This window comes from Symphalangus syndactylus, chromosome 18 (assembly GCF_028878055.3).
Source record: "Symphalangus syndactylus isolate Jambi chromosome 18, NHGRI_mSymSyn1-v2.1_pri, whole genome shotgun sequence".
Classification (NCBI taxonomy): Eukaryota; Metazoa; Chordata; class Mammalia; order Primates; family Hylobatidae; genus Symphalangus; species Symphalangus syndactylus.
Window position 1 is genome coordinate 45640858 of NC_072440.2, and position 26150 is coordinate 45667007.

The following is a 26150-nucleotide window of genomic DNA, read 5'->3' on the forward strand; positions in this document are numbered from 1 at the left end:
CAACATATAGTCATCACCCACCCCTACCACACCTACATACCACATTGTATCTAACCTTGTAAGGTATTTATAGACATCATCTCATTTAACCCTTTAGTCTTTATTATCCTCATTTAGTGGAAGAAGAAATGGAGACAGAGAAGACAAGCATTTTGCTTGAAGTCCAGCAAATAAGTGGCAGATCTATAGAACCCTGGATTATCTGACTCCAAAGACCATGTGTTCTTTTCCACTACATGGTGCTGCTTCCCAGAAAACGTGAGAGGCTCCAGTGAAACGGGAAGGGACAGAATGTTCTATTCAAATGAGCATGCATGTTCATGTTTAAGAGCCATAGGCTGTAAAGTATGGTTAAGATGGATATTGTAGAGAAGGGGAAGACACAGCATCGAACATTACACACACAGCATGGCATTTTCAGTCACTAGACTAAGAGTGGCCTTAGCCTGCTGTAAGATGTCACTTCCTGTGTTTGTTACTTCTTTTGGATTTGGTTTAGGGGTTGAGAATGTGGGCATCAGACAGGTGTCTCTAACCTTCCCAGTTAGGCTCACTCCTCAAAGCACCTGGCAGCTGGGCTCATGACACAGCCATTTCTTATTTTAATCTGGTAACTAAACCATGGCCCACTAAGCTGGACTGAACAACCGCATACCACTCTTCACCTCGTTGCTGGTGAAGTGCCCTGGTCTCAGTATGGGTTAGGTTGCTGCTGACCAAAGCCATGTGCAGAAGGCAAAATGGGAATTTAGAATTCCAAGTTCAGCATTGATGATGAAAGGAATTCTAAGAGTGGGCACAAGACTGTAGCAGGAGATTAAAGAAAAGGATCTTTTCACTATTATTATTCATACATTATGTCATATAAGGGACATTTTTTAAAGTTATGGTATTTCTCTTTGGGTTTGTGTGTGTGTGTGTGTGTGTGTGTGTGTGTGCATGTCTCACTATTTTCAGGTACCATATGTACTCCTAAATGTGGCCAATGAAAACATAGTTTCTCATTGAAAGAGTTGACTGCAGAAGTTGAATTTCCAGGTGTCCTGGGTATTTCCAAGGATAAGCTCTATTAAAACATGCAACCAAATTCTCATCATACCTGACTCACTGGACACCATCTAATGTGTGGATGTGTTTGCTCCACCTGCTGTATTTGCAGGCCTCATTGTAATTTGTATTACTTTACAGGATTTGATGGTTTCAGTTAAGAGGAATAATGGCTTTCTAAATATCTCTTTAGGTCCTAGCTCAGAGACTTGTATGGATGGAGTAGGTACTTAATAACTATCCATTGAATTAACCAGTTGGGAAATGTTTTTGGACATATTTCCATTAATGTATGTAGGCATTTACTTACCTTCTGTTCCAATAGGGTTCCATTTCTTTTCTCCTAGCTTATGTGGTAATATAGTTCTTTATTTAGCCTCATTGCCTTTTTAGTCCATGATTTCTATTTCAATCACATTAGACCTAAATGTATTTATTAGGTGTGTAACCTTGGGCAAGTTACATAATCGTTTTCTGTTTTGGTTTCCTTGTTGATAAAATGAGATTGACAACAGTATTTACCTCATGATAGTCATTAGACTGTCATGGGTAAGTGATTTAATATACGTAAAACACTTTGAGCAGCCACCATTCATGGCAGAACTACACTAGTTTGTCAGTTGCACTCATTAGTTGGCCGTGGATACAAACTCAACGAAAGGATTCTGTGGGCATTAGTTGGCTATGTGGAATTTACAATAAAGCATGCTGCATTGAGTCTTACTATGAAAACTGCGCTGCACATCCTTTATGTTAGTGAAGTTTATAACAAGCTTGTGTACAGATACACATGCACACAATTTTTGTTGTTTTAAACACTTACCACCGGGTAACACTGCCTCCAATTTTGTCCCTCCAGCTTATGGATGGTTCTCGAGCATATGGATAGTGTCTGGATGTAACCTGTAGCAGATGCTATTGGTATCCTACCCAGATCTCTTTTACTGGGCCAGTGCATCCATCTCCCAGCTGCTGCGGGTATTGGCTGCTAATGACTCACACCTGTACTCTCCAGAGGCCTGCCCTTGGCTGACAGTAATTGCTCCAACCAAATATGTTTGGGAGATTATGAGATCATGCCCCAACCCCCTCCTGTTCCCCAGGGATGGCTAATGACTATACAAGGGTGTAATAGCCCAGCCCCCTTGCCTTTGGACTAGACAACTTCTGTGGTTCAATCCACGCCCTAGAGTTCCTCGTCGCATCAAGCTGAGGCTAGATTTCTGAAACAATATCTTTGCCTAGCGTCTTCCCCCATTCTAGCTTACTTCTTTCACTTCTAGTTTCTCCTGACAGCACTCCCTCTAAATCAGGTGTACAAGAAATGCCATGTCAGCCTCTGTGTCTAGGGAACCCGACCTAAGATGTTGCTTATCTCAGTACCCCTGCTGTTTCCTTAGTTCCACCACCACCTAAGCAATGAATTCCCTATACTAAATAATCTCTGGCTTAAATTTCCTCTTTATTTTTGTTTTGTTTTCTTAGTTGGACCCTGCTTGATATGCATCAACCCTGCTCATATCCCATGTCTTCACATATTTAACTTTACTCAACATCAAATGTCCTTGATCCTCTTATTAAATATATACCTATAGTATAATGGTGAAATCACAGATTTTAGGGCCTGAAAATTAGTTTCAAAGCCTTAGTCAATTATACTTCCCTCCTTAGATTGTTGTAAGAATTGTATGAGCTTTTCTTTTTAAAACACGTAGTACCTGGAAAATAGGAAGTGTTTAACAAATGGGAGCTGTTTGGCTACTGATATTATTCTTTCAAGAGATTTGCCCCCCTGGGCACCGTGGTATGTGCCTTTAGTCCCAGCTACCCAAGAGGCTGATGCAGGAGAATTACTTGAGTCTTGAGTCCAGCCTAGGCAACATAGCGAGAACGCATCTCAAATTTAAAAAATGAAATTAAAAAAGAATTGCCCCACTTGGATGAAATGCCTATCTCTTGCTCCCAGAGGACCTAATGAGTACCTGTATGACAGCACTTTCTTGTACTCTATTGTAATCTTTTAGTTTTCTTTTCTATTTCTCCCAGAAAATATAAGCTGCTCAGTGTCATCAGTGGTGTGTTGGCTCTCTGAGAGAGGAAAGGACTTGATCTGTAGGATTTGCTGATTTCCATAGTGACAGTACTTTCACCCTGATTGATTTCAAGCTACCAACAGGATGTCACTGAGCACAGAGTTGGGAAGAGAAGCAAACAGGTGACCCTTGCCAGCCAGGGCACACCAACTGCAGTCCCCACTGTTTCCCTAACACATAACATAATATGTCAAACATAGGAGCTAGATGTTCAGTGGATGACTAAAATACCGTTATTAACTGGTTCGGACTTGATCATATGCAATAAATTGGTGAAATTCCTTGAAATCTAATTGTCGTTATATAACCAATAGCACCCCTTTCCTACACATGCACACATATTGCCCCTCCTATTCTTGAATGAAAGTAATGAAAGCAGTCACCAGGATGTAAGGGAAAGTGCCTGTGCCTTCCCTGGACAGGCTGTCTACTAACTCATGCAAATCCCAATTTTGTGATTTATTAGATACATGACAAGGGATCACTTACTTTACCTCTCTCTGCCTCAGTTTCCTCAGAGAGTTGGACTAAATCATCTCTAGAGTTTGTTCTCGTCTCAAATTTGTAAAGCTTAATTAGTATATAATTTTACTGCCTCATTCCCTCAATTTTCATTATTCTAGTACTGAACTTTGAGTTAGATGTTGTGCCATATAATGGAAATACAAAGAGGAATAATACATGACATGCCTTGGCTGATGAGACTCTCCATGTGTTGTTGTTGTTGTTGTTGTTGTTGTTGTTGTTGTTGTTTTCTTGAGATGGAGCCTTGCTGTATTGCCCAGGCTGGAGTGCAGTGGCGCCATCTTGTCTCACTGCAACCTCCACCTCCCGGGTTCAAGCGATCCTCCTGCCTCAGCCTTAGCCTCCCAAGTAGCTGGGATTACAGGCACCCACTGCCACGCCTGGCTAATTTTTGTATTTTTAGTAGATAAGGGGTTTCACCATGTTGGCCAGGCTGGTCTTGAACTCCTGACCTCAGGTGATTCACCTTCCTTGGCCTCCCAAAGTGCTAAGATTACAGGTGTGAACCACCGCACCCAGCCTCTCCATATGTTTTTTTGTTTTTGTTTTTTTAATAAGCATCTTATCTCATTGAGACCATAAGTGCACACCTGTTGTCTGTTATTTTTCCTCATGGGTTATGAAGCCAAACAGAATCATATAATTGTATCAAAGGCCATGATTTTAGTTTTTCACAAACTTTAGCACTTTGACACATAGATCTATTGTGCTAATAACTCTCTAGGTGAAATTAAACAAGGCTGTCCTGATCAGCAAGCAGTTCTGTTAAAAAGTATCACCAAGCTAATGTTAATGGTTTGGAAAGAAGCCTTGGTGGATGTCTAGGCCATGCAGCTCTCTGAGGCACGTTCAGTCTCAATTTGTAGAGAGTGTAGTTCATTTGAGACTATTAAAGTCTGAAAATATCCTTTTAAGTCTAGGAAGTATTTATCCTGGCTCTCTCACACACATTTTTATATAAAAGTCATTAAGAATGGCTTAGATTTTGTGTCTTCCTTCAAGGCCAAATGTACCTATTGGCTCTACTGCCTTCTTTGTTCCCATCCACTGTGATCTCTGCCTTTTCTAAATTCCTGTTCTAATCCATACCACAGAGTTTAGCACTTAATTTTTAAAAGATACATTGGTTTCCAGTAGGAATTACTGTTGGGAACATTTTTCAGTTGCTGAAAGCTCTTTTTAAAATGAAAATTTGTTTTGTTTTTGACAGGGGCTGATAATATCCGGAAATACTGGAGCCGCTACTACCAAGGATCTCAAGGGGTAATATTTGTATTAGACAGTGCCTCTTCAGAGGATGATTTAGAAGCTGCTAGAAATGAGCTGCACTCAGCTCTTCAGCATCCACAGTTATGCACTTTACCCTTTCTAATATTGGCCAATCATCAAGACAAGCCAGCAGCTCGCTCAGTACAAGAGGTATGTCCCATTAACATGACAACTCTTTGTCTTCCTTGCTTGTACTTTTGCTGCCACGTTGGAACCCGGAAAAATGCATATAATTAGGAATGTGCTGGTTGTGCTGCTTTCAACATGAAACCTTAGTTTTCATAGGAAGCAGAAAGCCTGTATCAATCTGTTAGCACTTGTTTACATACCTAACCCTACTTGGAGAGCACAGAGTTTTCTAGCTATTTAGCAATGGTTAAAAGATGTTTCTGGTTATATTTTTCATCTATTTTGAGGGGCTAAAGGCCTGGTTATTTAATGTTGTTTTAACCTGTGGACTTAGTTCATTCTCTTCTTCAGCTTTTCTAGGAACATATCGTGAGTATTTCCATGCATTACTCGCCTTCAGATGTCATGTTCTTGTTCCTCTGAAGTGTTCAATGTTGGCTAGGATTAATGGATCCTATTCTCTAATCTGCTAGGCTGAAAATTGATGTCTTGTCTTGCAAATTCCATGCCATCAAATACATTTTAACATGGAACCAATGTTTATCTTCCTCATTTAATTTTATTTCTTAGCTTGTATCTCTCCTATAAAAGCATGAGACTAATTCTGGTCAAATAGAGTCTCAGCCAACAGAGCTTCTGATTCATGGTACTACAGTAATGAGATACGTGAATAGTTTTTAAAAGTTAAATTATAGTGAATTATAACGTAAGTACAGTGAAATCAAAACTCTTGATGTATTCCTTTATACTTGCAACTTTCAGGATATGATTTCCCCTCTGCTTCAGAAAATTGCGTGCTTCCTCAAGTGATTTTAGAATGAGATGATTAATATGAACAGTCTTGCCCTTCAACCTGAAAAATAAATGAGGAGCCAAGGACATAACATGTTCTAACTCCAGACCTCCCTCACACTTAGCGTGTGATCCACGGCAGATAGCTTTATTCCTGTGCCTGGCTTCTCACCTCTAAAATGAGAATAATGCAATTTATTATGATAAGTTAATAGGATTAATTTGGATAATTTACATTGAAGTTTAAACACCTAAATAGAAGAACCATATAAATAGAGTTTTTATTCAAATTTTAGAAACACAGTAAAAAAAAAGTAAGGCAAAGACCTATTATTCAACAGACAGAGCTCATGTCTCACTTTAGTTGCCTCATTCAGCATTAAGTACATAGCACCTTTTAAAGAATAGAGTTTGAAAAATACCTTATAGATAATATTAAGTAATTAAGTAAAAAATAGCAATAAAAATCTATTCAGAAAGTCATTAATGTGAAGATCTTCAGCATTATAATGATGGTGTCTCCTAATGTGCTTTTAAGACCTTAGTTTGTAAATCTTTTAACTTCGCAGCATCAGTTTTTCTGCCTATAGAGTAGATATAATAGTATGTAATGAAGGGTAGTTTATGATTATAAGGTCATTTGCTGAGAATGCATTGTTATTCAGCTGTTCATTCTGAAAAATCTGGTAATATGTATGTGTACACTACTACATGTAGACAGTATAATGTGTGTATGTAATATATACATAATACATACACACATTGGTAAAACATAGATATAAGTGCCATTTTAACTTCAGATAACTTCATTCAAGTTGTTTGCAATATCTGAAAAAAAGATTTTCTTTTCTTTCTTCTTTTAAAGTTATGAACCTGTGTATCTGTTTTCCTTAGGCATCATATAATTGAAAGTAATGTATCTTTAAACCTATGACTTATGGTTACCCTCCACAGGAATGAAAGATGATCACATTGAATAAAGGAAGCTTTTAGCAATTAATTGCTTCTGAGTATTCCTTGAGTGTGTTGGCTGGCTATCTTTCCTAGGTAAAGAGCAAATATCTTTTTCCTTGTTTTTGTGATTCATCTTTCAGTAAGACTGATGGCTATAAATGTAGCGTTGTCATAGATATGGTCTGAAAATGATTCTAAACTTGTGTATACTGGAGCATATGTGGCTTTGAGTTTCCTTTTTATTTGTATCCATTTTAAATTTACTTTTCTCAAAACTTTTGCTCGTAATGGAATTTGCATAATACCAATATGGGGACTGCTTTAAGTAAAGCATTTTTCCCCATGATTAAATAAACATATACGCTACAGGTGCGTGTCTACACTTTAGACTGCTTTAATGGGACACATGGGCTAATTCCATTATAGGTCTTGAAGTTTGTGGAAGCACAGTGACATGGTTATACTTACTTCGGGTCTGGCCTAAAAACAAGAGGATACATCCTAGATTTTTCCCATTTCTTGATGACAAAGAAGTTTCTCTGTGTAGTGTATTAAAATGCCTTGTTGAAATGCTCTCAGGAATGTTTTAAGAATTAAATCAGTACCTTATTGTTAGCATAAAAATGGAGTTGTGGAACTGAATCTGAAACATTTTGTACACAATAACTTTAAAATCGTTGGGAGCAGGCATTGGTATTATAGAAGAGGCAGTAGAAGATTGAAAAGTGAGCAAAGTCATGTGTTAACTAGAAATATATTTAGATAACGGTCGTCTTTTTATTCTCTTTCTTAAAGGTGTTGCACATCCTGTGCCCTATTGCTGATAAGCATTCTTACTCATTTGCTCCTGTTAATTTGTGTATGTTTTATGGAATTTCCCAATGCTAAAAAGGTGGTATTTTAATCTGCAAAATACTTGTGAATTTTAGGTAAAATTCTGTTCTGTCAGAATCAAGGAAGATGCATTCAACTTACCAAAAAGCACTAAACTTTGATTCAGTTAGAAAAGATAATCAGTCATAAAGTCTATTGATTCTTCTTCTCACTCCATTGAAATTATTACATTTTATGTTTAATGCAGAAAATGTGCAATAATTTATCCTCTCACTGGAGTGAAACTTTACAAACACACTATTGCTTGATGAGCATGTCTGGATACTGTTGACTTTAAAAGTGGGGAGAAGCCAGTGAAATTCAAAAGAGAAAGTCGAATTATCAGTGGGACTCCAAAGAGAATAAAAATCATAAGGAAGTTATATATGTAGTCCCTTCCCCTACTATGAGTGTTGCTATGTTTGTGTGGAACACTGAATTAAGAAACGAAGACAATGGTTAAAATTACTATGTAACCCACAGGCAGAGGGCAACATGCCCAATTATTTTCTTGCCCTTTCAGAAGCAAGTGGAGTCTTGTACATTACATATTTTTTCTTTCTGTAATATACCTGGTAATGACCTGGGTTTAACTTACCAGAATTTTAAGATTTTATGTCTTGAGAGCTGATAGTGAAAACATGTATTTTTAAACAAGCTTAAAAAAACAAAACAAAACAAAAAACCAGCAAAACACTGGGAAAAAGAACACCCTTTACATACTGTCTGAAAGCCAAGCAATTCTTGCAACAGATGTTTGTTGTATTCACTTTGGGGAGGTGAATTCCAGAATTTACTCATATCAACTATTTTTCTCTATAGAAAGCATTCGAGAAAAATTTATTATTATGTCAAGTGGCCCACTTGGTACATTAGGGAAAATTCTGATCTAATTTAAATGATAAAGCTACAAAATGAGAGAAATCTTAAGGGTAAATAGGTTGGTTTCTCATTTGTATTGAATTGTAATTGTATCTAATTTGTTTTACAACTCCCATAGGAGAGCATACTTCAGTTCTGAAGTTATTTAATAGATCAGGAGGATTTTATGAGAAGTTAAGTTGATATAGTAGCCAATAAATGTAATCCTATTTTCCTTCTACACCGCTGCTGATTGTGATTCTTTTACCTCCTGGTTTTTAAAATCTTATTTTCATTTTACTGGACGTTGTGTCTTATAAAAGGACACGTTTTGTTAACATGAAACAGTCTATATTTTCTAGCAATGTCATCTGGTTTGATGTTTGTGTATATCCTTAATCCAAAAGTATTTAACTTTTTCAGAAATAGTATATCAAAAGTACAGTGTTAACTATTTGTTGAATATTTTCTATTAAAGCAAATACTAATTGAGAAATATGAAGACTGTGAAACAGAGTTTTGAAGCAGAATTATAAGGCTGAATGACTCTATTTGTTCCGTGGCTCATTAACACAGGAAAATACAGTTTCTAAATTAGGGTGTCAACATTAAAGTTAAAATTTGTGATCAGGCCATTTCTCAATTTTTATACAATTTTAATTCAATTTGTTATTATGACGTGCATAGAACTTCGTGTTATGTTTGAAAAACAAAATATAAATGCGAGAAAAGTATTTGCAAGTATTTTTGTAATGATATAAACATTACTGGTTTTTTAGACCATGTTTTATTTTGGTTATAAATATTCAGATTTTTTTGAACAATGCATTCATTACTCTGTGCCATGAAGAGTTTATTTAATTTTCACTTTTTAGTATTAGACATCTTCTTGAAGAGGGTGCTAGTATGTTTCTATGGTATTTAACTATCACATTTAATTATAACTACTTATTTGTAGGTGATTAGTGCTACATTGTGTACTTTTTTTTTCCTTTCTACAAAGGATCAGAGTTTTGAAAGACTGAAATTGTTGGGCAATCTGTGTCCCTAGATAATAAACTATAGTTTAAATTATTTTATATTTATAACAGATCATTTCTTTTTTGGTAACTTTATGAACTACTGAGTATCTTCTCTGACTTCATGTGACAAATCTTTTATTAAAAAATGCAAATCAGTGTTTAAATCATGTAAAATACTTAGCTTAATTTAATACTACTTTCTGTATATGTAGAGAAATGTGTTTGTAAAATAATCATTTGAAAGTGTCATATACTTTAAATCTGAAGAGTTTTCCAAGTATCTTGACCTGCCTCTTGGCAGCATTTTAGAACACTGATTTGATTTCACATGGAGCAGTGTACATACCTATGGTGTGAGCAGTTTGAAAATTCCCCTATGGGACGTATACTTATTCTAAAATGATATGAGAGATACAAACTGTTTTTTGTTCATTCCTTACAGATGTACTGCACACTGTTACAATTAAATATTGAGGAAACAATGAGGGTTTGGAAGTCAATTTTCCACTGAATGACTCAGCTATCTCTTGAAAATATTTATCAAGAGAAATAAATATTTCTGAATTAGCGATCATTTCATTAGGTATAAGAATGTCATTATTTTAAGTGTATTTTGAAGAGCAACTTTTAAGCTGAAAGTAGTAAAACAGCCAGAATATTTTATTTATTATACATTCATTCATTTATTTCTATATGCATTCTTTGAGAAAATTAAGTTTGTATACCTGATTTTCCTGATTCTATGTCTATCCGCCTTGATCTCACTATTTTTTCCTCTGTATACCTGTGTTTCTTGCATCTACCAAGCAATATGATTACAATGTGCCTTGTCCACCAAAAGCAAAACTTCCATGAACAAATATGTTATGTAAGAAATGTCCATTTTATCAAGCAAATTATTTAGATGAGGGTAATAAGGTAATACATCTCAAAATATGTCAATGTATATACAAAAAGTAATTTATTATGTTCTCTTTTAAAACCTCCATTCCTTTCCACTATCTTCCTTTCTTCAGTCACATACATATCTTCATTTTGTGTAAAGTAAACATTTTGAAGCCTCTTTCAATTCTTACTCTTTTTTATTCTCCACATCTAGACTTTTCACAGTCTCATTCTCCCACTTCTGCCTCTGCAGTGCTTCTCAGAGTTTCCTAATAGTTTACACCCCTAGATCTCCTCTTTTCTCACTATTTTTCAACACAGAGCAGAACAAGCAAACTTCCTATCGATGTTTCATGATACCCATATTTTAAAACCTTCTAATATTATTAATCTTTTAATTCCTTCTGGAATCGAATGTAATTCCACAGATCTTCTATGTTAATGTGCATCGGATTCCTTTTTCTTCACTCACTTATGCTTATCTACCATTCACTATTCCTAATTCACTAGGAAAACCCCTGATATGGTTCGGCTGTGCCCCTACCTAAATCTAAACTTGAATTGTATGTCCCAGAATTCTCACGTGTTGTGGGAGGGAGCCAGGAGGAGGCAATTGAATCGTGGGGGCCAGTCTTTCCTATGCTATTCTCGTGATAGTGAGTAAGTCTCACGAGATCTGATGGATTTATCAGGGGGTTCTGCTTTTGCTCCTTCTTCATTTTTCTCTTGCCACCACCATGGAAGAAGTACCTTTCACCTCCCACCGTGATTCTGAGGCCTCCCCAGCCATGTGGAACTGTAAGTTCAATTAAACCTCTCTTTCTTCCCAGTCTTGAGTATGTCTTTATCAGCAGTATAAAAGTGGACTAATACAACCCCCTCAAGATTATGTATTACATCAGGAAGTCGTCTTGAATGCCCATGCCTGAGTTGGGCTCTCTCATCTGATTTTCCTTGGCAACCTGCGCTTATCCAAATCATAATATTAGAATTTTGCCTATAACTTTTCTGTCTACTCCTTAAGGTTGTAAGTTTGTTGGAGGACAGGAATTATGGCTTGTTTATGTGTCTGTGGTCAATAAACAGTCAACCCTCCATATCTGTGAGTTCTGCCATTCATGTATTCAACCAACCACCAATTGAAAATATTCAGGGAAAAACACCATTCTCTGAATTCAACATGTACAGTCTATTTGTCAATATTCCCTAAATAATACAGTATAACAACTATATATGTAGCATTTACATTATTAGGTATTTTAAGTAATCTAGGAATGATTTAAAGTATATGGGAGGATGTACATAGGTTATATGATAATACTGCTCCATTTGATATCAGGGATTTATGCATCTCAGATTTTGGTATCCATGGGAGGTTCTGGACCCCATCCTCAAAAGATACCAAGGGATAACTGTATTTGGTTTGAAAGAGTGACTACCTCCAAATCTTACCATACATCTTTTCTTACTGGCTTCATACCATCAACTTTATCCAGATTTCCTTACTCTCTCTTTACTCAAGCCAATGCATCTATTTTTATCCTTGAATATAAAAATTTTTATTTTCCTGAAACACCAAACCTGACCTGTTAATATTGCTTACAAACCACATCTTCCTCGAATCCTCACCACTCTAACCATGTTAATACATAGTTTTAAAAAGATTCAACTTGTTAATTATCATATTTACAAATGTTTGATTTTATGTTTCTCCATTTGTGTTCGTCTATTTGTGGACTTTGTTTAACACCATATCAGGGTACTATTTCCAAAATCCCTTATAGAAATTGGCTGGACATCTTGACCAAATGGTATTCTTTTAATGCATTTTTAAATAATTGCCTATATTTATCTTATAGAGCTTATTTTGTTTGCTAGCATCAAAATCTATTTTTTCCTGTTTAGATATATCACACAGAGACTGGTACATAATGAAGCTCTAAGGGAACATAATGACATGGTTTTAAAGTGATGAATTCAATTTATTAAAAACAAATGAGGCCGAGGCAGGCAAATCACTTGAGGTCAGGAGTTCGAGACCAGCCTGACCAACATAGTGAAACTCTGTCTCTACTAAAAATAGAAAAATTAGCTGGGCATAGTGGCGTGCCCCTGTAGTCCCTGTTACTTGGGAGGCTGAGGCAGGAGAATGGCTTGAACTCGGGAGGTGGAGACTGCCGTGAGCCAAGATCACACAACTGCATTATAGCCTGGGTGATAGAGTGTGGCTCTGTCTCAAAAAACAAACAAACAAATAAAAAAAAATGTAGCCTTTTAATTAATAAAACCATTTATTACATAAGTGAAACTTAGAAGGATCTTAAAAAATTCTTATATTTAATACTTTTCCTTTGTATGCATATTTAAATATTTTATAAAGAATCATAACTAGTAAAGTTACAGACTGATTTTATCCAAACAATATTATTTGGTTACTTTCTAATCTTTCTGAGGTAGTATGTATTTGTGTTGTTGTAGTGGTGATCTTCACACTTTAGATCTGTATTTTAATATTATATTTTATAAAAATTAGCATTTCATTAATCCTCATTCAACAAAGGCAATGGCTGATTTGAGGCAAAAGTTTAAGGTACCCTTTCCTTGTCCCTTAGTTCCTTTCATTTATTTTTTTATTTGCAAAAGAGAACTCAGTCACTACACATTCCATAGCTTACAAAGTTAATAAAACATTTGTCGAGGTAAATTAATTTGAAAATAGACACATAGTTAATGTCAGTAAGGTACTTTGAAGATAAAAAGCACAATAAGCGTTAGTTATTATCATTATGATAATTATTATCATTATTATTATTACATAGTGTCTGCTTTAAAATACCCTTGGTTGCTCTGAGATGGCTGAGACTAATGAGAAAGGTTAATCTGTTGGATTTTATCCAGAACTAAGGATTTGAGACATAATGCACAAATGGTTTACTTTTTTTCTTAATGGAGCAAGAGATATATTTGTTTATTCCTTCCCCTGAAAAAACAGAAACAAAACTTCCTCTTGATTCTGTAATGTAGAAGCATTGGCACTCATTTTGAATAGTCTTAATGTTTTCTTATATAATCTCTAAAAATATGTCTGAGGAGCAAATACAGGTCTTCTTAAAAGGTTCTGAAAACATAGCCACTGATTTCTACTTCACTATCTCTGAGTTGTGTGGAGCTTAAAATTATAATTTTTATATGTTAAAAAAGAATAGAGCATTAATATGGGAAGAACATATGAAATCTTAGTTCTTATTATAAAAATGAGAAATCATATCTTTGGGAAGTTATAAAAATAACCATAACTAATTATATAAATTAACCCCAATAAAAATATCTTAAGGAGGAGTCTTTAGATTATTCTTTAGAGAGAAGACTTCAGCATTAAGCAAACATCTTTGCAAGGTACTGCAAATATTGGCATCACAAGTCACAGAGATGAAGGGAATATTGAAACATTTTAACAAGCGAGTGTATGAAAGTCAGATGTACCCCCAGCCTCATAATCAGTAAGGCATTAGTGACATGTCTGAAGAAGACATTCCCTAATATTATTGCAAATTAAGTAATAAAAGACCTCAAGAGAATGAAAAGAGAAAAGGTGCCTGAAGCCAATGAATTACAATTGACAACCTAAAGGCAGTTGAAGAACCAATTGCTAGAGTGATTGCAAAGCTATTCATAATGTGCAGCAGACAGAGCACACCAGAAAGCTGGAACAATGCCTTCAGTTCAGCAATATTGCTTCAAAAGAATGGAAAGAGGGGAACGGGAAGAGCCACTGACCCTGAGACCAATTTCCAGGCAGCTGCACAAACTATATACTGTAATTAAAGGTTTTGACCAGTAATCACAGCAAAGCCAGACTACAGAAGTCTGGGGGAACCAGTAATGTTCATAATGAGGCAGACATCCTTAACTTAAAGCATGGAAAAAACAGGTAAGAAAGCTGGTCCATTTCTGGCAGTTACTTTGAAAAGTTCTGCTGTGTTAACACAAATACGAAAATCACATATTTTTGGCCTTGTTTCTCTGAGAACAAAAACATGTAATAAGAGATACCTGCTTTCATCTTTTGCGATGGATAGAATACTCTCCTACTTAGAAGCAGGCTTTTTCTCCTTGCCACTTTATTTATTTTTTCCTTACCTATGAACTGCATGTGCCTTTGATGAAAACAATGAACTGGACATGTACAATGCTACATATAATAGACTGAATGCAACTTAGAAGTGGCCACTCTTCCAGTGTACCTAGGCTCGGAAATGAACTAATCCAAACCTGAGTAATTTGTTTATAGTACCTCCTTTCACTTTTGTTTATTGGTATCTACAATCTCTCATTCTTTTTCTTTAATAATATCTCTGTATAGAATTTTATATTCAGCCATGACTGTATTATTTCAAGTCACATTACCACTTCAAGGATTTATATCATGAAGAAAGGTTATCTAGTAGTTTTGAGTGAAGATATGATGCACACTTTCAATACCAATAAGAAGGTATATTACAAAGGTCTAATGAAGAAAAATATCTCATTTTGAAGGTACCACATAGCTTTCAACTGACTGGGCCTGTTATTGTCTTTGCTGTGTTTGTTATCACAGTATCTAATAGTGAAGTGGTAATTACCTTCTTTAGTAGAAATTCCAAGATCTAAATTGGTACACATATAAATATTTGACTACAAAAAATATTTACAAGTTTTTTACTAGGTTACAAAGGAGAAGAGTCAAGTAGAGTTTAATTTTGTTTTATTCAGGCTTATATCTTAATATGTTCAAGTGCCTGGATTCAGTTGCCCTAAACACAGTATACATAGATTGAGTTTTAGTTCATGCTACACCTGACATAAGATTATGGGGCTATAATATTTAGATGGTAACTAGCTCCGTAAAATAACTGGGATTGTTTTCATAAATGAGAAGTTAAACCAATGGAGCCATATGGGAAGAAGGTTCTACATGTGAACTGTTAAATAATTGAGAAGTCACATAGAACAATATAATTTTATCATGTAGAATTTGTAATATTTATTTTTTGATACTGGTTATGACTAATTATTTGTCAAGCCAAAGTAATTCTTTATTGAAAGGGCCATAATGCAATGAAACTAAGAGCTTGTCAGGGGAATCCTTAGAGAACAGCTGGTTGAAGAATTGCAGTTGTTAACTGTGCTGTAAAAGAAAGATACTCTCTCATCGGGCGTTAGCATATTTCATTGAAGAGAAGACTGAATAATCATTAGAGGGATCCTGAAAAATAGGCCAAAAAGGATCTTGAGATGGAGGTACAATGTATATGCACAAAACAGTATTGTTACTACTGTTATTATTATTATTGTGGGAAAGCAAATCACTGTGTCCAGATAAATGTCCTGATTTTCCAAAACATGGCACAAATTGTTTAGAAAGAACACTTTCTTTCTTGTTATACATAAAGATTTACATTTTACTCAGTTTTCATATAGTTTCATTTAAAGTGGTATTTATTGGGCCAGACATGGTGGCTCACACCTGTAATCCCAGCAGTTTAGGAGGCCGAGGCGGGTGGATCCCATAAAGCCAGGAGTTCGAGACAAGCCTGGCCAACATGGTGAAACCCATTCTCTACTAAAATACAAAAATTAGCCGGGCGTGGTGGTGCACGCCTGTAATTCCAGCTACTCGGAAGGCTGAGGCACGGGAATTACTTGAAGCCAGGAGGCAGAGGTTGCACTGAGCCAAGATCACATCACTGCACTCCAGTCTAAGTGACAGAGTGAGACTCTGTCTCAAAAAAATTAAATAAAACAAAAAATAAAATAGTTTTGGTCAAATTTATTGGAGAGTTAAGTGTAAATATTTGAATTATTTAAATGTTTAATATGTAAACTATTTAAATAGACATTCATAAATATGGAAATATATGTTTGCATATTTTGGATACCAATTTTGCATATTAACTTTGATGTTTTTCTTTAAGTATAAGTTGGGACATTTTTCTGTTTTCTTAACACTGGCTTTTTAATGACTTTTATGTTAATAAGCAAATTAAGTCCATTTTTTAAGTGAAAAAACGAAAATAGATTTTAAGGCAAAGCATGAGGTCATCAGGTTACTTGAGTAATGAATGGCCTGTTACTGTTAATGGAAATTTTTTGAGCACTATAGCTATCTTTTTTTCTTTACCAGTGAAGCTCCTTGTTTTCTTTTCATATTGTGAACTCTTTTAAACTGTATTAGCACAGTTTTCTGCTCTAGGGAAATACAGTCTTCTTTAATTATTCTGAATGTTGTAGTAGCCCTTCAATTATTTAGAACATTAGTTCTAGCAGTGTAGATGCAGAAAATATATTTTGTTGAAGCAATGACTGACTTTTAGGTCCTAGACATTGCTTTTTTATAAAACACTCAATACGAATCTGTAATTTTGTAATTTCATCTGTTAAAAATGGATTACAAAAATTATAATTCTTTCATTATTTGTTTTTATTTATACTCTAGTTAGTCAAAACTTTGTCATATGTTTCTTTAGCCATGGTAATGCTGAACTGAAAAATATATATTATTTAAAGTTATATCATATTTTTAAGATGTTAAAGGAAGAGATGTGGCTGTAATTTGCGGGTTTACTTTCACCACAATTATTTTTAGAATAACAACTCTTCTCTCACTCATTTTGTTTACAAATATGCATACATTTGTAAAGAATTGTAGTTGAGATTGCTTGATCCATCCTCTGTCAATTAAGATTGTATGACTAAGGTTCTATAGAAAATGTATTTCTATCATTTTCATTTGGATCCCCATGTGATATTACATAATTTTTAAATCTTCAATCTTATTTTAATAATCAGCCTGAATGATTAATAAAGCCACGTGGTACAATTTTACAAAAAGGTGTACAGTGAAAAGTAGTTCACTTTTTACTCAAGTGCCCTGTTCAGCTCTAATTTACAATTCTCAGTCTGAAACCAGGCTGCTTTATTACTAAACTTTGAATGTCAAAAGGTTAGAAATGCCAACTTAATGAATTTTCTTTAGCAACGAAATGAAACATAGACTATATATTAATATAGTCCATATTTGAATTCATTAAATTCCTTCAAATTTAGTGATTTTCTTAAAGATGGTAGTTCTAAAACACTTTTAAGAAAATTAATTTTAATAGTTTAATCTCTAACTTGTTACCAAGATATGAATTTTTAGCAATTTACTGAGTCAAATAAGGGAGAGGACTTAGAGGAACCATATACAGTAATTTCACAATTTATTTGTGATTTCATGAGGTAAACATCTAAGCAGTCATATTGTATTTATTATGAAAAATTTCAAACATATATATAAGTATAGAAAATATCAGACAAACCCATCCAACCCATTACCCATGATAAAATGTTAATGTTTGTTTCAGACATTACCCATGATAAAATGTTATCATATTTATTTCAAATCTTTTCTTTAAAGAAACAAATCATGAAAGCTGCATTTAAAGCTCCTTCCTTTCCCTTCCTCATCATTTTCGCATCCTTTCTCCTTCAGAAGCAAGAAATATCTTAAAGTTGGTGTATATCTTTCCCAGTGTACATTTCTATGTTTTGACTACATATGCGTGTGTCTCTAAATAACATAGAATAATGGTTTGTGTGATAAAAATTTATATAAGTGATGCCTTACAGCATTTTAAAAAATGTTCTGCTGTTTTCTTTATATTTAAGTTCTTTCTAGATTTTTTGTGATTATAAACAAAGCTGTTGATAAATATCTTTGTACATGTTTCCTTGTATATGCAAGCATTTCTCAAGTGAATACATGTAAAATTGCAGTTACATATAAGTGATGCCTTACAGCATTTTAAAAAATGTTCTGCTGTTTTCTTTATATTTAAGTTCTTTCTAGATTTTTTGTGATTATAAACAAAGCTGTTGATAAATATCTTTGTACATGTTTCCTTGTATATGCAAGCATTTCTCAAGTGAATACATGTAAAATTGCAGTTACGGGGTCACAGGATATACCCAAGTTTAACTTGATGAATATTTAACTTGGCACTTTGGTTTGGAGATGACAAACAGTAAGACTCGGAAGTCAGAACTTTTGGATTTAAATCCTTCTTACTGTTGACCATCTAAATTATATTTGGCAAAAACTTAAAAGTCTGTTTTCTCATCTGTAAAATGTTCTAATCCTAGAACCTACCTCGTAGTGAATGGTGAGGATTAAAGGAGGGCATAGCACATAGAGAGTCTTACTCAGTATTAACAGTTGCTCCCTACTTCCTTCCCCCTCCTCCTGACAGGGTTATTTTGAGGGTTGAATGAGTTAATGTTCCATAAGGCAATTATATCAGTGTCTAGTATAGAGTGAGTGTCATGGGAGTGCTTTTTAAATACCCAAAAGTCAAACAAAAAAAATTTAATTTAGTCACAAAGGAATATATTTATATTCCTTTGAGGGTACTTAAAGACTAAATTCCAAATGTAAAAAAGAAAATACTGCAAAGCTATAAGGCCCTTACACATCCCTTACAACTTTTGTTAGGTGAAATTATAAGCAGTTAACTTATTTTACTTTCATTCATATATGTGGCATTCCGGGCAGAAAATTTTTTTTAATCGTTAGCCAGTAAAATGTACTTTTCTCTCTAGTTATGAGGAAACCAGGAAAACCAAATCTTTTGGTGATTTTCACTTGTGAAATTTGATACCAAGTGTTGTTCTTTAAGGTGTTCCAGATATATCATTCTGTCCTCATTTTTAATATGTCTAGTTTGCAGTACTGTTATATTAGTAGTGTTATTTTTTTCAAAAAGTACAAATGCAAATATAGAATGTTATACTTTGAATAGCATAGAAGAAATGAGGGAGATGATTAAACAAGGTATAGGCCTACCTGCATATCTTTGCAGCCTCACCAAAATCCGGAAATCTGCCTTTTTATAGCATGTCACTTGTGTGTGCTCCTAACGTGATTGACAGATTGTTGTTTCCCCTCTTTGAAGGCTCAGGAGGTTACTCGGATTATTTTAAAGTGTGTTAAAGTGTATGTCGCACCACCTCTTACTCTCAGATTTAAATAGAATCTTCTCAAGCATTAAAGATGGATTACTTTGTATTACTTTTATTGCTTTTCAAGTGTTTTTGGAAACATTTAGGAGTCCTCCTTCAAACTGGATTTCCTAGAATGGGTTTTCTTTGGGGGAAAATTTTAAGGATTAGTTGTAGACTCTCCAAAATCTGAAGTTTAACAACCAACAGGACCTGATTAAATTAGTTAAAAAATGAAAACAGGGCAGAAGAGGAGGAAACACCATCGTATCTCTGTATTCCTTATAATAAATCAGACCTGTGTGTTTTTAACAAAAACGAGGGTGTGCTTTTTTCCCCCTTCATTCTCAGTTTCTTTTGATCATTGATCTGGGTGACCCCACGCTCAGGGTTTTTTTCTTCATTTGACATGGACAGATTTTTGAAGTATAGCTCTCCTTTGGGAACCCCGGGCAGTTCCACTTGACTAACCTGTGATCTAATGAGCAGTGATGCAGGGTTACAGTGGCCATTTTGTGTGCTTTGACGGAGGATGGCTAGACAGAAAGTGGGAGAAAGGCGATGTCTGCGGAGAAAAGAGAAGCAGGGGGATCGAATAGTGTGAAAAAGACTTGTTAGCCCACATTAGTTTGCCTGATTTACTTCACAACAGGTCAGAAAAGGCCAACAGCAGGGTTGTCGTTAAATTGCAGCATTGAAAATCCTGGTATTAGAAAGCTTTCAGATCTCCGAAAGCTATTAATTCCAAAGTTGGTTTTCACTTACCTTTGAATTGCAGCAAACAGAGGAGCATCCAACTTTCCTCAGTCTTACATATATTTATGAAATAATTATATGACCCTAGATTCTTTTTTAATGCTACAAGTTTTAAACATCCTCTCATGGTTGGCCTGTTTTACAAGGAACGTGGATGTGAAAGAGAAGCCAAACCCAGCAAGGTCGTTGTACTTTTTTATGCCCTATGTTCGACCCCTAATGAGGTGCCCATGCTTTCCATTTGGAAATGCTGTAAGAGTGTGTTTGTGAATTTATGTCCTCATAATGGGAGGTAGCTCTTAAATTTGTCCCTGCACATCAGCAGTGATGTCTGTGTGTGCATGTATACACTTTGTGTGCTCTCCCTGTAGAGTACAATCAGAATGTTAATTGGTCAAACCAAATGAGGTTTTAAAGTTCTTCCTTCCTCCACCTTAAGCATAAATGAGTATATTTTACATCTTACTCTTCTTTTACTCCTTTTAGATGAAAAAGATGGCTTACCAAAAAATAACCAAGTTCTGGTAGCATGTTACTGAGCTTAGATGTTATTATAGGAACCTAAAAGTGATCTACTTGAATGTAAAATGTTCTTCATATTCAAAAGAATTTTGGAATTTATATACTACAAACTATTTTACAGTTATTGATCACAATTATGCTTTTATTTGACTACCATTTTTGTAAGACTAGCCAATTAAAAGCAATCTCTCTGTAGAATTAAATAACATTTGGTAGTGCCGGCTTCTTGATTTTAGTTAAGATAGAGAGAGAATCTAAAACTTTGTGTTCGAAATAAAAATGCAAGCCTAAACAAATGGCAATCTTATTGGCTGGTTGTGGCAGACATAAGTTTTTTGTTTGTTTGTTTGTTTGTTTCTTGAGACGGAGTCTCACTCTGTCACCAGGCTGGAGTGCAGTGATGTGATCTCGGCTCACTGCAGCCTCCGCCTCCCAGCTTCAAGCGATTCTTCTGCCTCAGCCTCCCGAGTAGCTGGGACTACAGGTGCGTGCCATCAAACCCAGTTAATTTTTTTCTATTTTTAGTACAGACGGGGTTTCACCATGTTGGCCAGGATGGTCTTGATCTCTTGACCTCGTGAGCCACTGCACCCGGCCTGTGTTAGACATAAGTTACTCCCTGGGTAGTTGTTGCCTTAGAGCTATAAAATGTATGTAACTTGTTTTCTTTGTGCAATAAGGGTGCCCAGGAGATGGGCTGGCTACTCCCATAGTCTTGATTCAGGTACTCTGGCTGTGTTAAGAATAATTTTGTTCAACAGGATAAAGAATTTTGTTCAACATTAAATAGACCAAATTTAAGCCTTACATAGTAACCAGTATATGAAGACTTAGCTGTAGAAAACTGTGCTGTTTGTAGATAGGCCTGCCTATCTACAAATTGGCAAAAGCAACTTTTTCAAAGATGAGAAATACTTTGGTTTAGAATTTTAGGCATACTTCCGTGTTTTTAAAATGTCATTATTAGGCTGGGCGTGGTGGCTCACACCTGTCATCCCAGCACATGGGAGGCCAAGGTGGATGAATCACTTGAGGTCAGGAGTTTGAGACCAACCTGGCCAACATGGTGAAACCCTATCTCTACTAAAAATACAAAAATTAGCTGGGCGTGGTGGCGGGTGCCTGTAATTCCAGCTACTCAGGAGGCTGAGGCAGGAAAATCACTTGAACCCAGGAGTTGGCGGTTGCAGTGAGCCAAGATGGCACCACTGCACTCCAGCCTAAGTGACGGGACGAGACTCTGTTTCTAAAAAATAAATAAAAAATAGAATGAAATGAAATGTCATTGTTCATTTAACAAAACAACTTGTGTTCATTCTCTTCAAACAATATTTTTTGCACACTTATTGTGTGCCACCATTGTGTAAGGAGGTACAAAAATGAATAACAGAATGACAGGTATAAAGATTAATAACCTACATATAACAGATAATCACAATATATTATGGTAAAAGCCGCTGGAAATATGTAAAGAAAGAGTACTAAGGGAGTGCAGAGGAGGAACTGAAATTAATATGAACTAACGTGAACAGTGGTGAGTATGTTTCGCATACATTGTATCAGGCACTTCTCTTGATTGTTCTGGGAAATGTGGTATTATCTCCTTATCCATTTTATAAATGAAAGACTTAAGGTCCACAAAAATGAAGTAATAAATTATGCAAGATCCAACTTCTCATACTGACCTAAACCCGACTCTTTGGACTTTGTATGATGTGCTCTTTTATTCTACCACAGCAATCTCCTGCCACTAAATTTTTTTAAAAATAACAAAAATATTTTATTATTTGATTTTTAAAATGTAATCTAATTTTCTTTCTTTTTTTTTGTTTTTTTTTTTACTTTGAAGTCTTGATTCAAGTTTTTTTCTCTTTGGATGTTTTTTATGTTTTTTGCTACTTGGACAGGCCCCAGTTACCAATTTGCAGATGGGCCCTTTTTACAAATGAGCTCAATTGAAATGAGAGTAATATATTGAAGAAACTAAGCCAAGTGTGTTTTTACATATTTGTGAAACAGAGTGGCTATTGTATTCTAGTACTTGGTGGAGAAAGCCTGCTGATTTGGGCTTAACTTACTGTCCTGTCTATCTTTGTTTTCAGAAACAACATAGGACTATATTACAGAACTAATGACACCTAAAGCCATTTCTGTAAACATCCAGCTTCCTCCGTAAGCTTTCCTGGCTGTAACCAGTCTTTAGCAGCTCTCAACCTCCATTCATTCATGTGTTTTTTCATTCATCAGTTTAACAAACAAGAGATGAGAAAGGAAAAGGACAGTAGAAAAGGGTCTTTGGGGACAAAGGGAACAGTTTAAGAAAAGGCATGGGGCTATAAAACATGTCATATTCTGGTAATTGTTAGCCATTCTAAAAAGAACTATAAATTTTCTAAATATACATCTTCCTATGCATAAACAGGAAACAACTATTACAGAGTTTAAAAGGCAGCCTTGTCATTAGATAGTAGTTCCTTTTTTTAATACCTCTTATTAAATTCATGCCCTCTATGACCCAGGTAACATATGATGGAGGAAAGATGAACTGAGATTTTAGATCAACTCATATGACCTCAAAGTGACAGTGAATTCCTAAATCCTTTTCCCTGTCCTATGCAATGCTGCAGGCCCACTGAAGGACAGAGGCATTAGAAAATATATCTTAGTTCTCAAAAGAATTTCGAGTCTTGATTTCACACTGTTTTCTTCTTTCATTCATATAGTTGTGCCACATCTCTATGTCAGTAGTAGTTGATATTCAAAGAAGGCTGCTGATCTAACTTTTATCAAGTCAGCAAATATCCATTGGGCAGGTATCTTTGTTTTGATTATTGATGTATTTATAGGTGCCTAGAACAGCTCCTTAAACATAGTAGATGCTCGTAAATACTTGTCAGATGAACAAATTTATTCAATGCTTATGATGGGACAAACAGTGCATTGTGTCCTGGATGTAGAGTAGTGAGCAATACAGACCCAGGCCTGGTCATTGTACAGCGTTCCAAGTGGGTAGTTTTCAGAACTGTTTGCTTTATAGCAAAGTGATAGTAATTCTTTTTTAGAGGTAGATAAAATGAACCATGTAGATAATGGTAATGAATTATTATTAAGGTATTATAGCATTTCTTAAAATGCTTTATTAGGGCATTTAAGAGAAAGTGGTAGTAGTTACTTAAAATACATATATGAATTGTATACTCCAGTGCCTTTTTTGTTGCTGTTATTTTACCTTTGTGTAGTCTCTATATTATTACTGGTTTTTTTTTTTTTTTTTTTTTTTTTTTTTTTTTTTTTTTTTTTTGCTATGTTATATCTTAGTTGGGAATTTCCATGTTTTATTCCTAATTAAAAATCTTTAATATTGTTGTTTTAAAACAGAATTCGTGTACTTCTGACAGGATTTAATTAGCAAAATTTTTCTTTTTTTCCTCTATATTTTAAGAAATTGAAGTACTATTAAGTATTGGGAAAATATGGCAATTTTTAAGGCAATCCAAATAAAAGCCTTATGAGACTCGACATGGTCTGGTCTAGGAAGTCACAAATTTGGTGAATATCAAAATGAACTAGTATGACATTTGCTAAGCAGGTGGTAAATGTCAAAAATGTATCTACTAGCCCACTATGGCCTATATGCATCAAGTCTTGAGCACCACTGTGTCTCTAGGGTAATCATCTGAAATGCCTTTCATCTGTTCCCTGAGTTGTTTCTCAGACTAAACCCTGTATAGAAACCTTCACTCTGAGACCACACTGAAAACACATCTGCACTTAAGAATGTGGATTTTAAACACTGTGTGTGTTGCATCCACATAAATTATATTTAAGATAATCTGTTTTTATAGCAGACCCTTGATATTCATCAGGATGCATTCTAAACTTCCCACCAATAGCAAAATCACTTAAATATTGTATAATAATGGTATTTAAGAAAAGAATAGGCCGGGCACGGTGGCTCAAGCCTGTAATCCCAGCACTTTGGGAGGCCGAGGCGGGTGGATCATGAGGTCAGGAGATCGAGACCATCCTGGCTAACACGGTGAAACCCCGTCTCTACTAAAAAAATACAAAAAAATTAGCCGGGCGTGTTGGCGGGCGCCTGTGGTCCCAGCTACTCGGGAGGCTGAGGCAGGAGAATGGCGTGAACCCAGGAGGTGGAGGTTGCGGTGAGCCAAGATCGCGCCACCGCACTCCAGCCTGGGGGACAGAGAAAGACTCCGTCTCAAAAAAAAAAAAAAAAAAAAAAAAAAAAGAAAAGAATAAAAATCATTTTTGCACATTTTTCACAAATCACTTTCATATTTTAAAAGTTTAATAACCCAAATCAGTCTTTTTTTCTTTTTTTTTTTTACTTTAAATGTTTATATTGTACTTAAATTATTAAATTACCTCCAGCATTCAATCTTTGCAAGAAATCCAAGTCAGTCATTTAGTGGGTAGACTATGTGGAGGAAGCATAGTGTTGCTGGAGACTTTCACACATACCTTCTGTCTTTGCATTATGAGAATCAGAACATCCACTAAAAGCCTAGCTCTTTATTAGGGAAAGATAGCAATCAAATAGAGCGTTGCTGAATGTGTGCCAAAGTGTGTGCAGGGAGAGTGAGCAGGCTCTGTCACATCCTTACCCTGGGGCCAAATGCTGCCCAAGTTTTCTCGGTTCATGTCAGGCCAGGTTTGGGGTGCTTGCTTTGGTCTTTCAGTGACCCCAGCAGGATCCAGAGAACACCCTGGCCTAGGCATTTGGCTCAATGCCAGGACGCCTTTCATGTTTGAGTTGAGCTATGGAGAATTCACCTTAGAACAGAGCAAACTCCCTAGACAAGACTTCTGTGAGCACTCTACATTCAACAATAGACACCATTCTCAGTGATTACCAAGAATTCAATTACACATCCTTCTCAACAGTGAAGGACTGCATCTTTAACATCAAAGCATGGCTTTGTGTTTGTTCATCACTCGTCCTTTATGAATACTTCCTTTATATGTCTGCATGTAAATGTGCCTATAATATATATGTGTATGGGATGTAGCTATGGACCAATAAGGCTCTTTAAAAGACACCCCAGAAATGTATGAATGCCACCTTCTTCTAAGCACAGAGACTTTTAAAATTTATGATATATTGTTTTACAGGAAAAAATAAGGTAAGTTGAAATGGTATAATTTGGGTCTTCTTTTCCTATTTAAAATACATCTAAGTTTGAAAATTAGTATCAGTGTAGGATTTGGTAGAATAAATATCAGCCTAAAGATCCTCTGGATTGGAGTTATCTCTAAGATCTGGTCAGAGATATCTTAGAAACCCAGCCCAGTAAGGGAGAGAGCAGCCTCTTGAGGCTTTGTACCCTGGTGATTTCAGGACTAGAGGATAGGAGAAGACAAGGAGCAAATGGATCTAAAC

General features: G+C 35.5%; 1 protein-coding gene across 3 annotated transcripts in view; it reads left to right on the forward strand.

The window, feature by feature from the left end:
* ARL15 (ADP ribosylation factor like GTPase 15) overlaps positions 1 to 26150 on the forward strand; it is a 430737-nt gene that overhangs the window by 192115 nt on the left and 212472 nt on the right. For all 3 annotated transcript variants that reach the window (XM_055253826.2, XM_055253824.2, XM_055253825.2), the window contains one exon: positions 4876 to 5084. In XM_055253826.2, coding sequence (XP_055109801.1) covers positions 4876 to 5084 — 209 coding nt within the window. The remainder of the gene's footprint in view (positions 1 to 4875; positions 5085 to 26150) is intronic.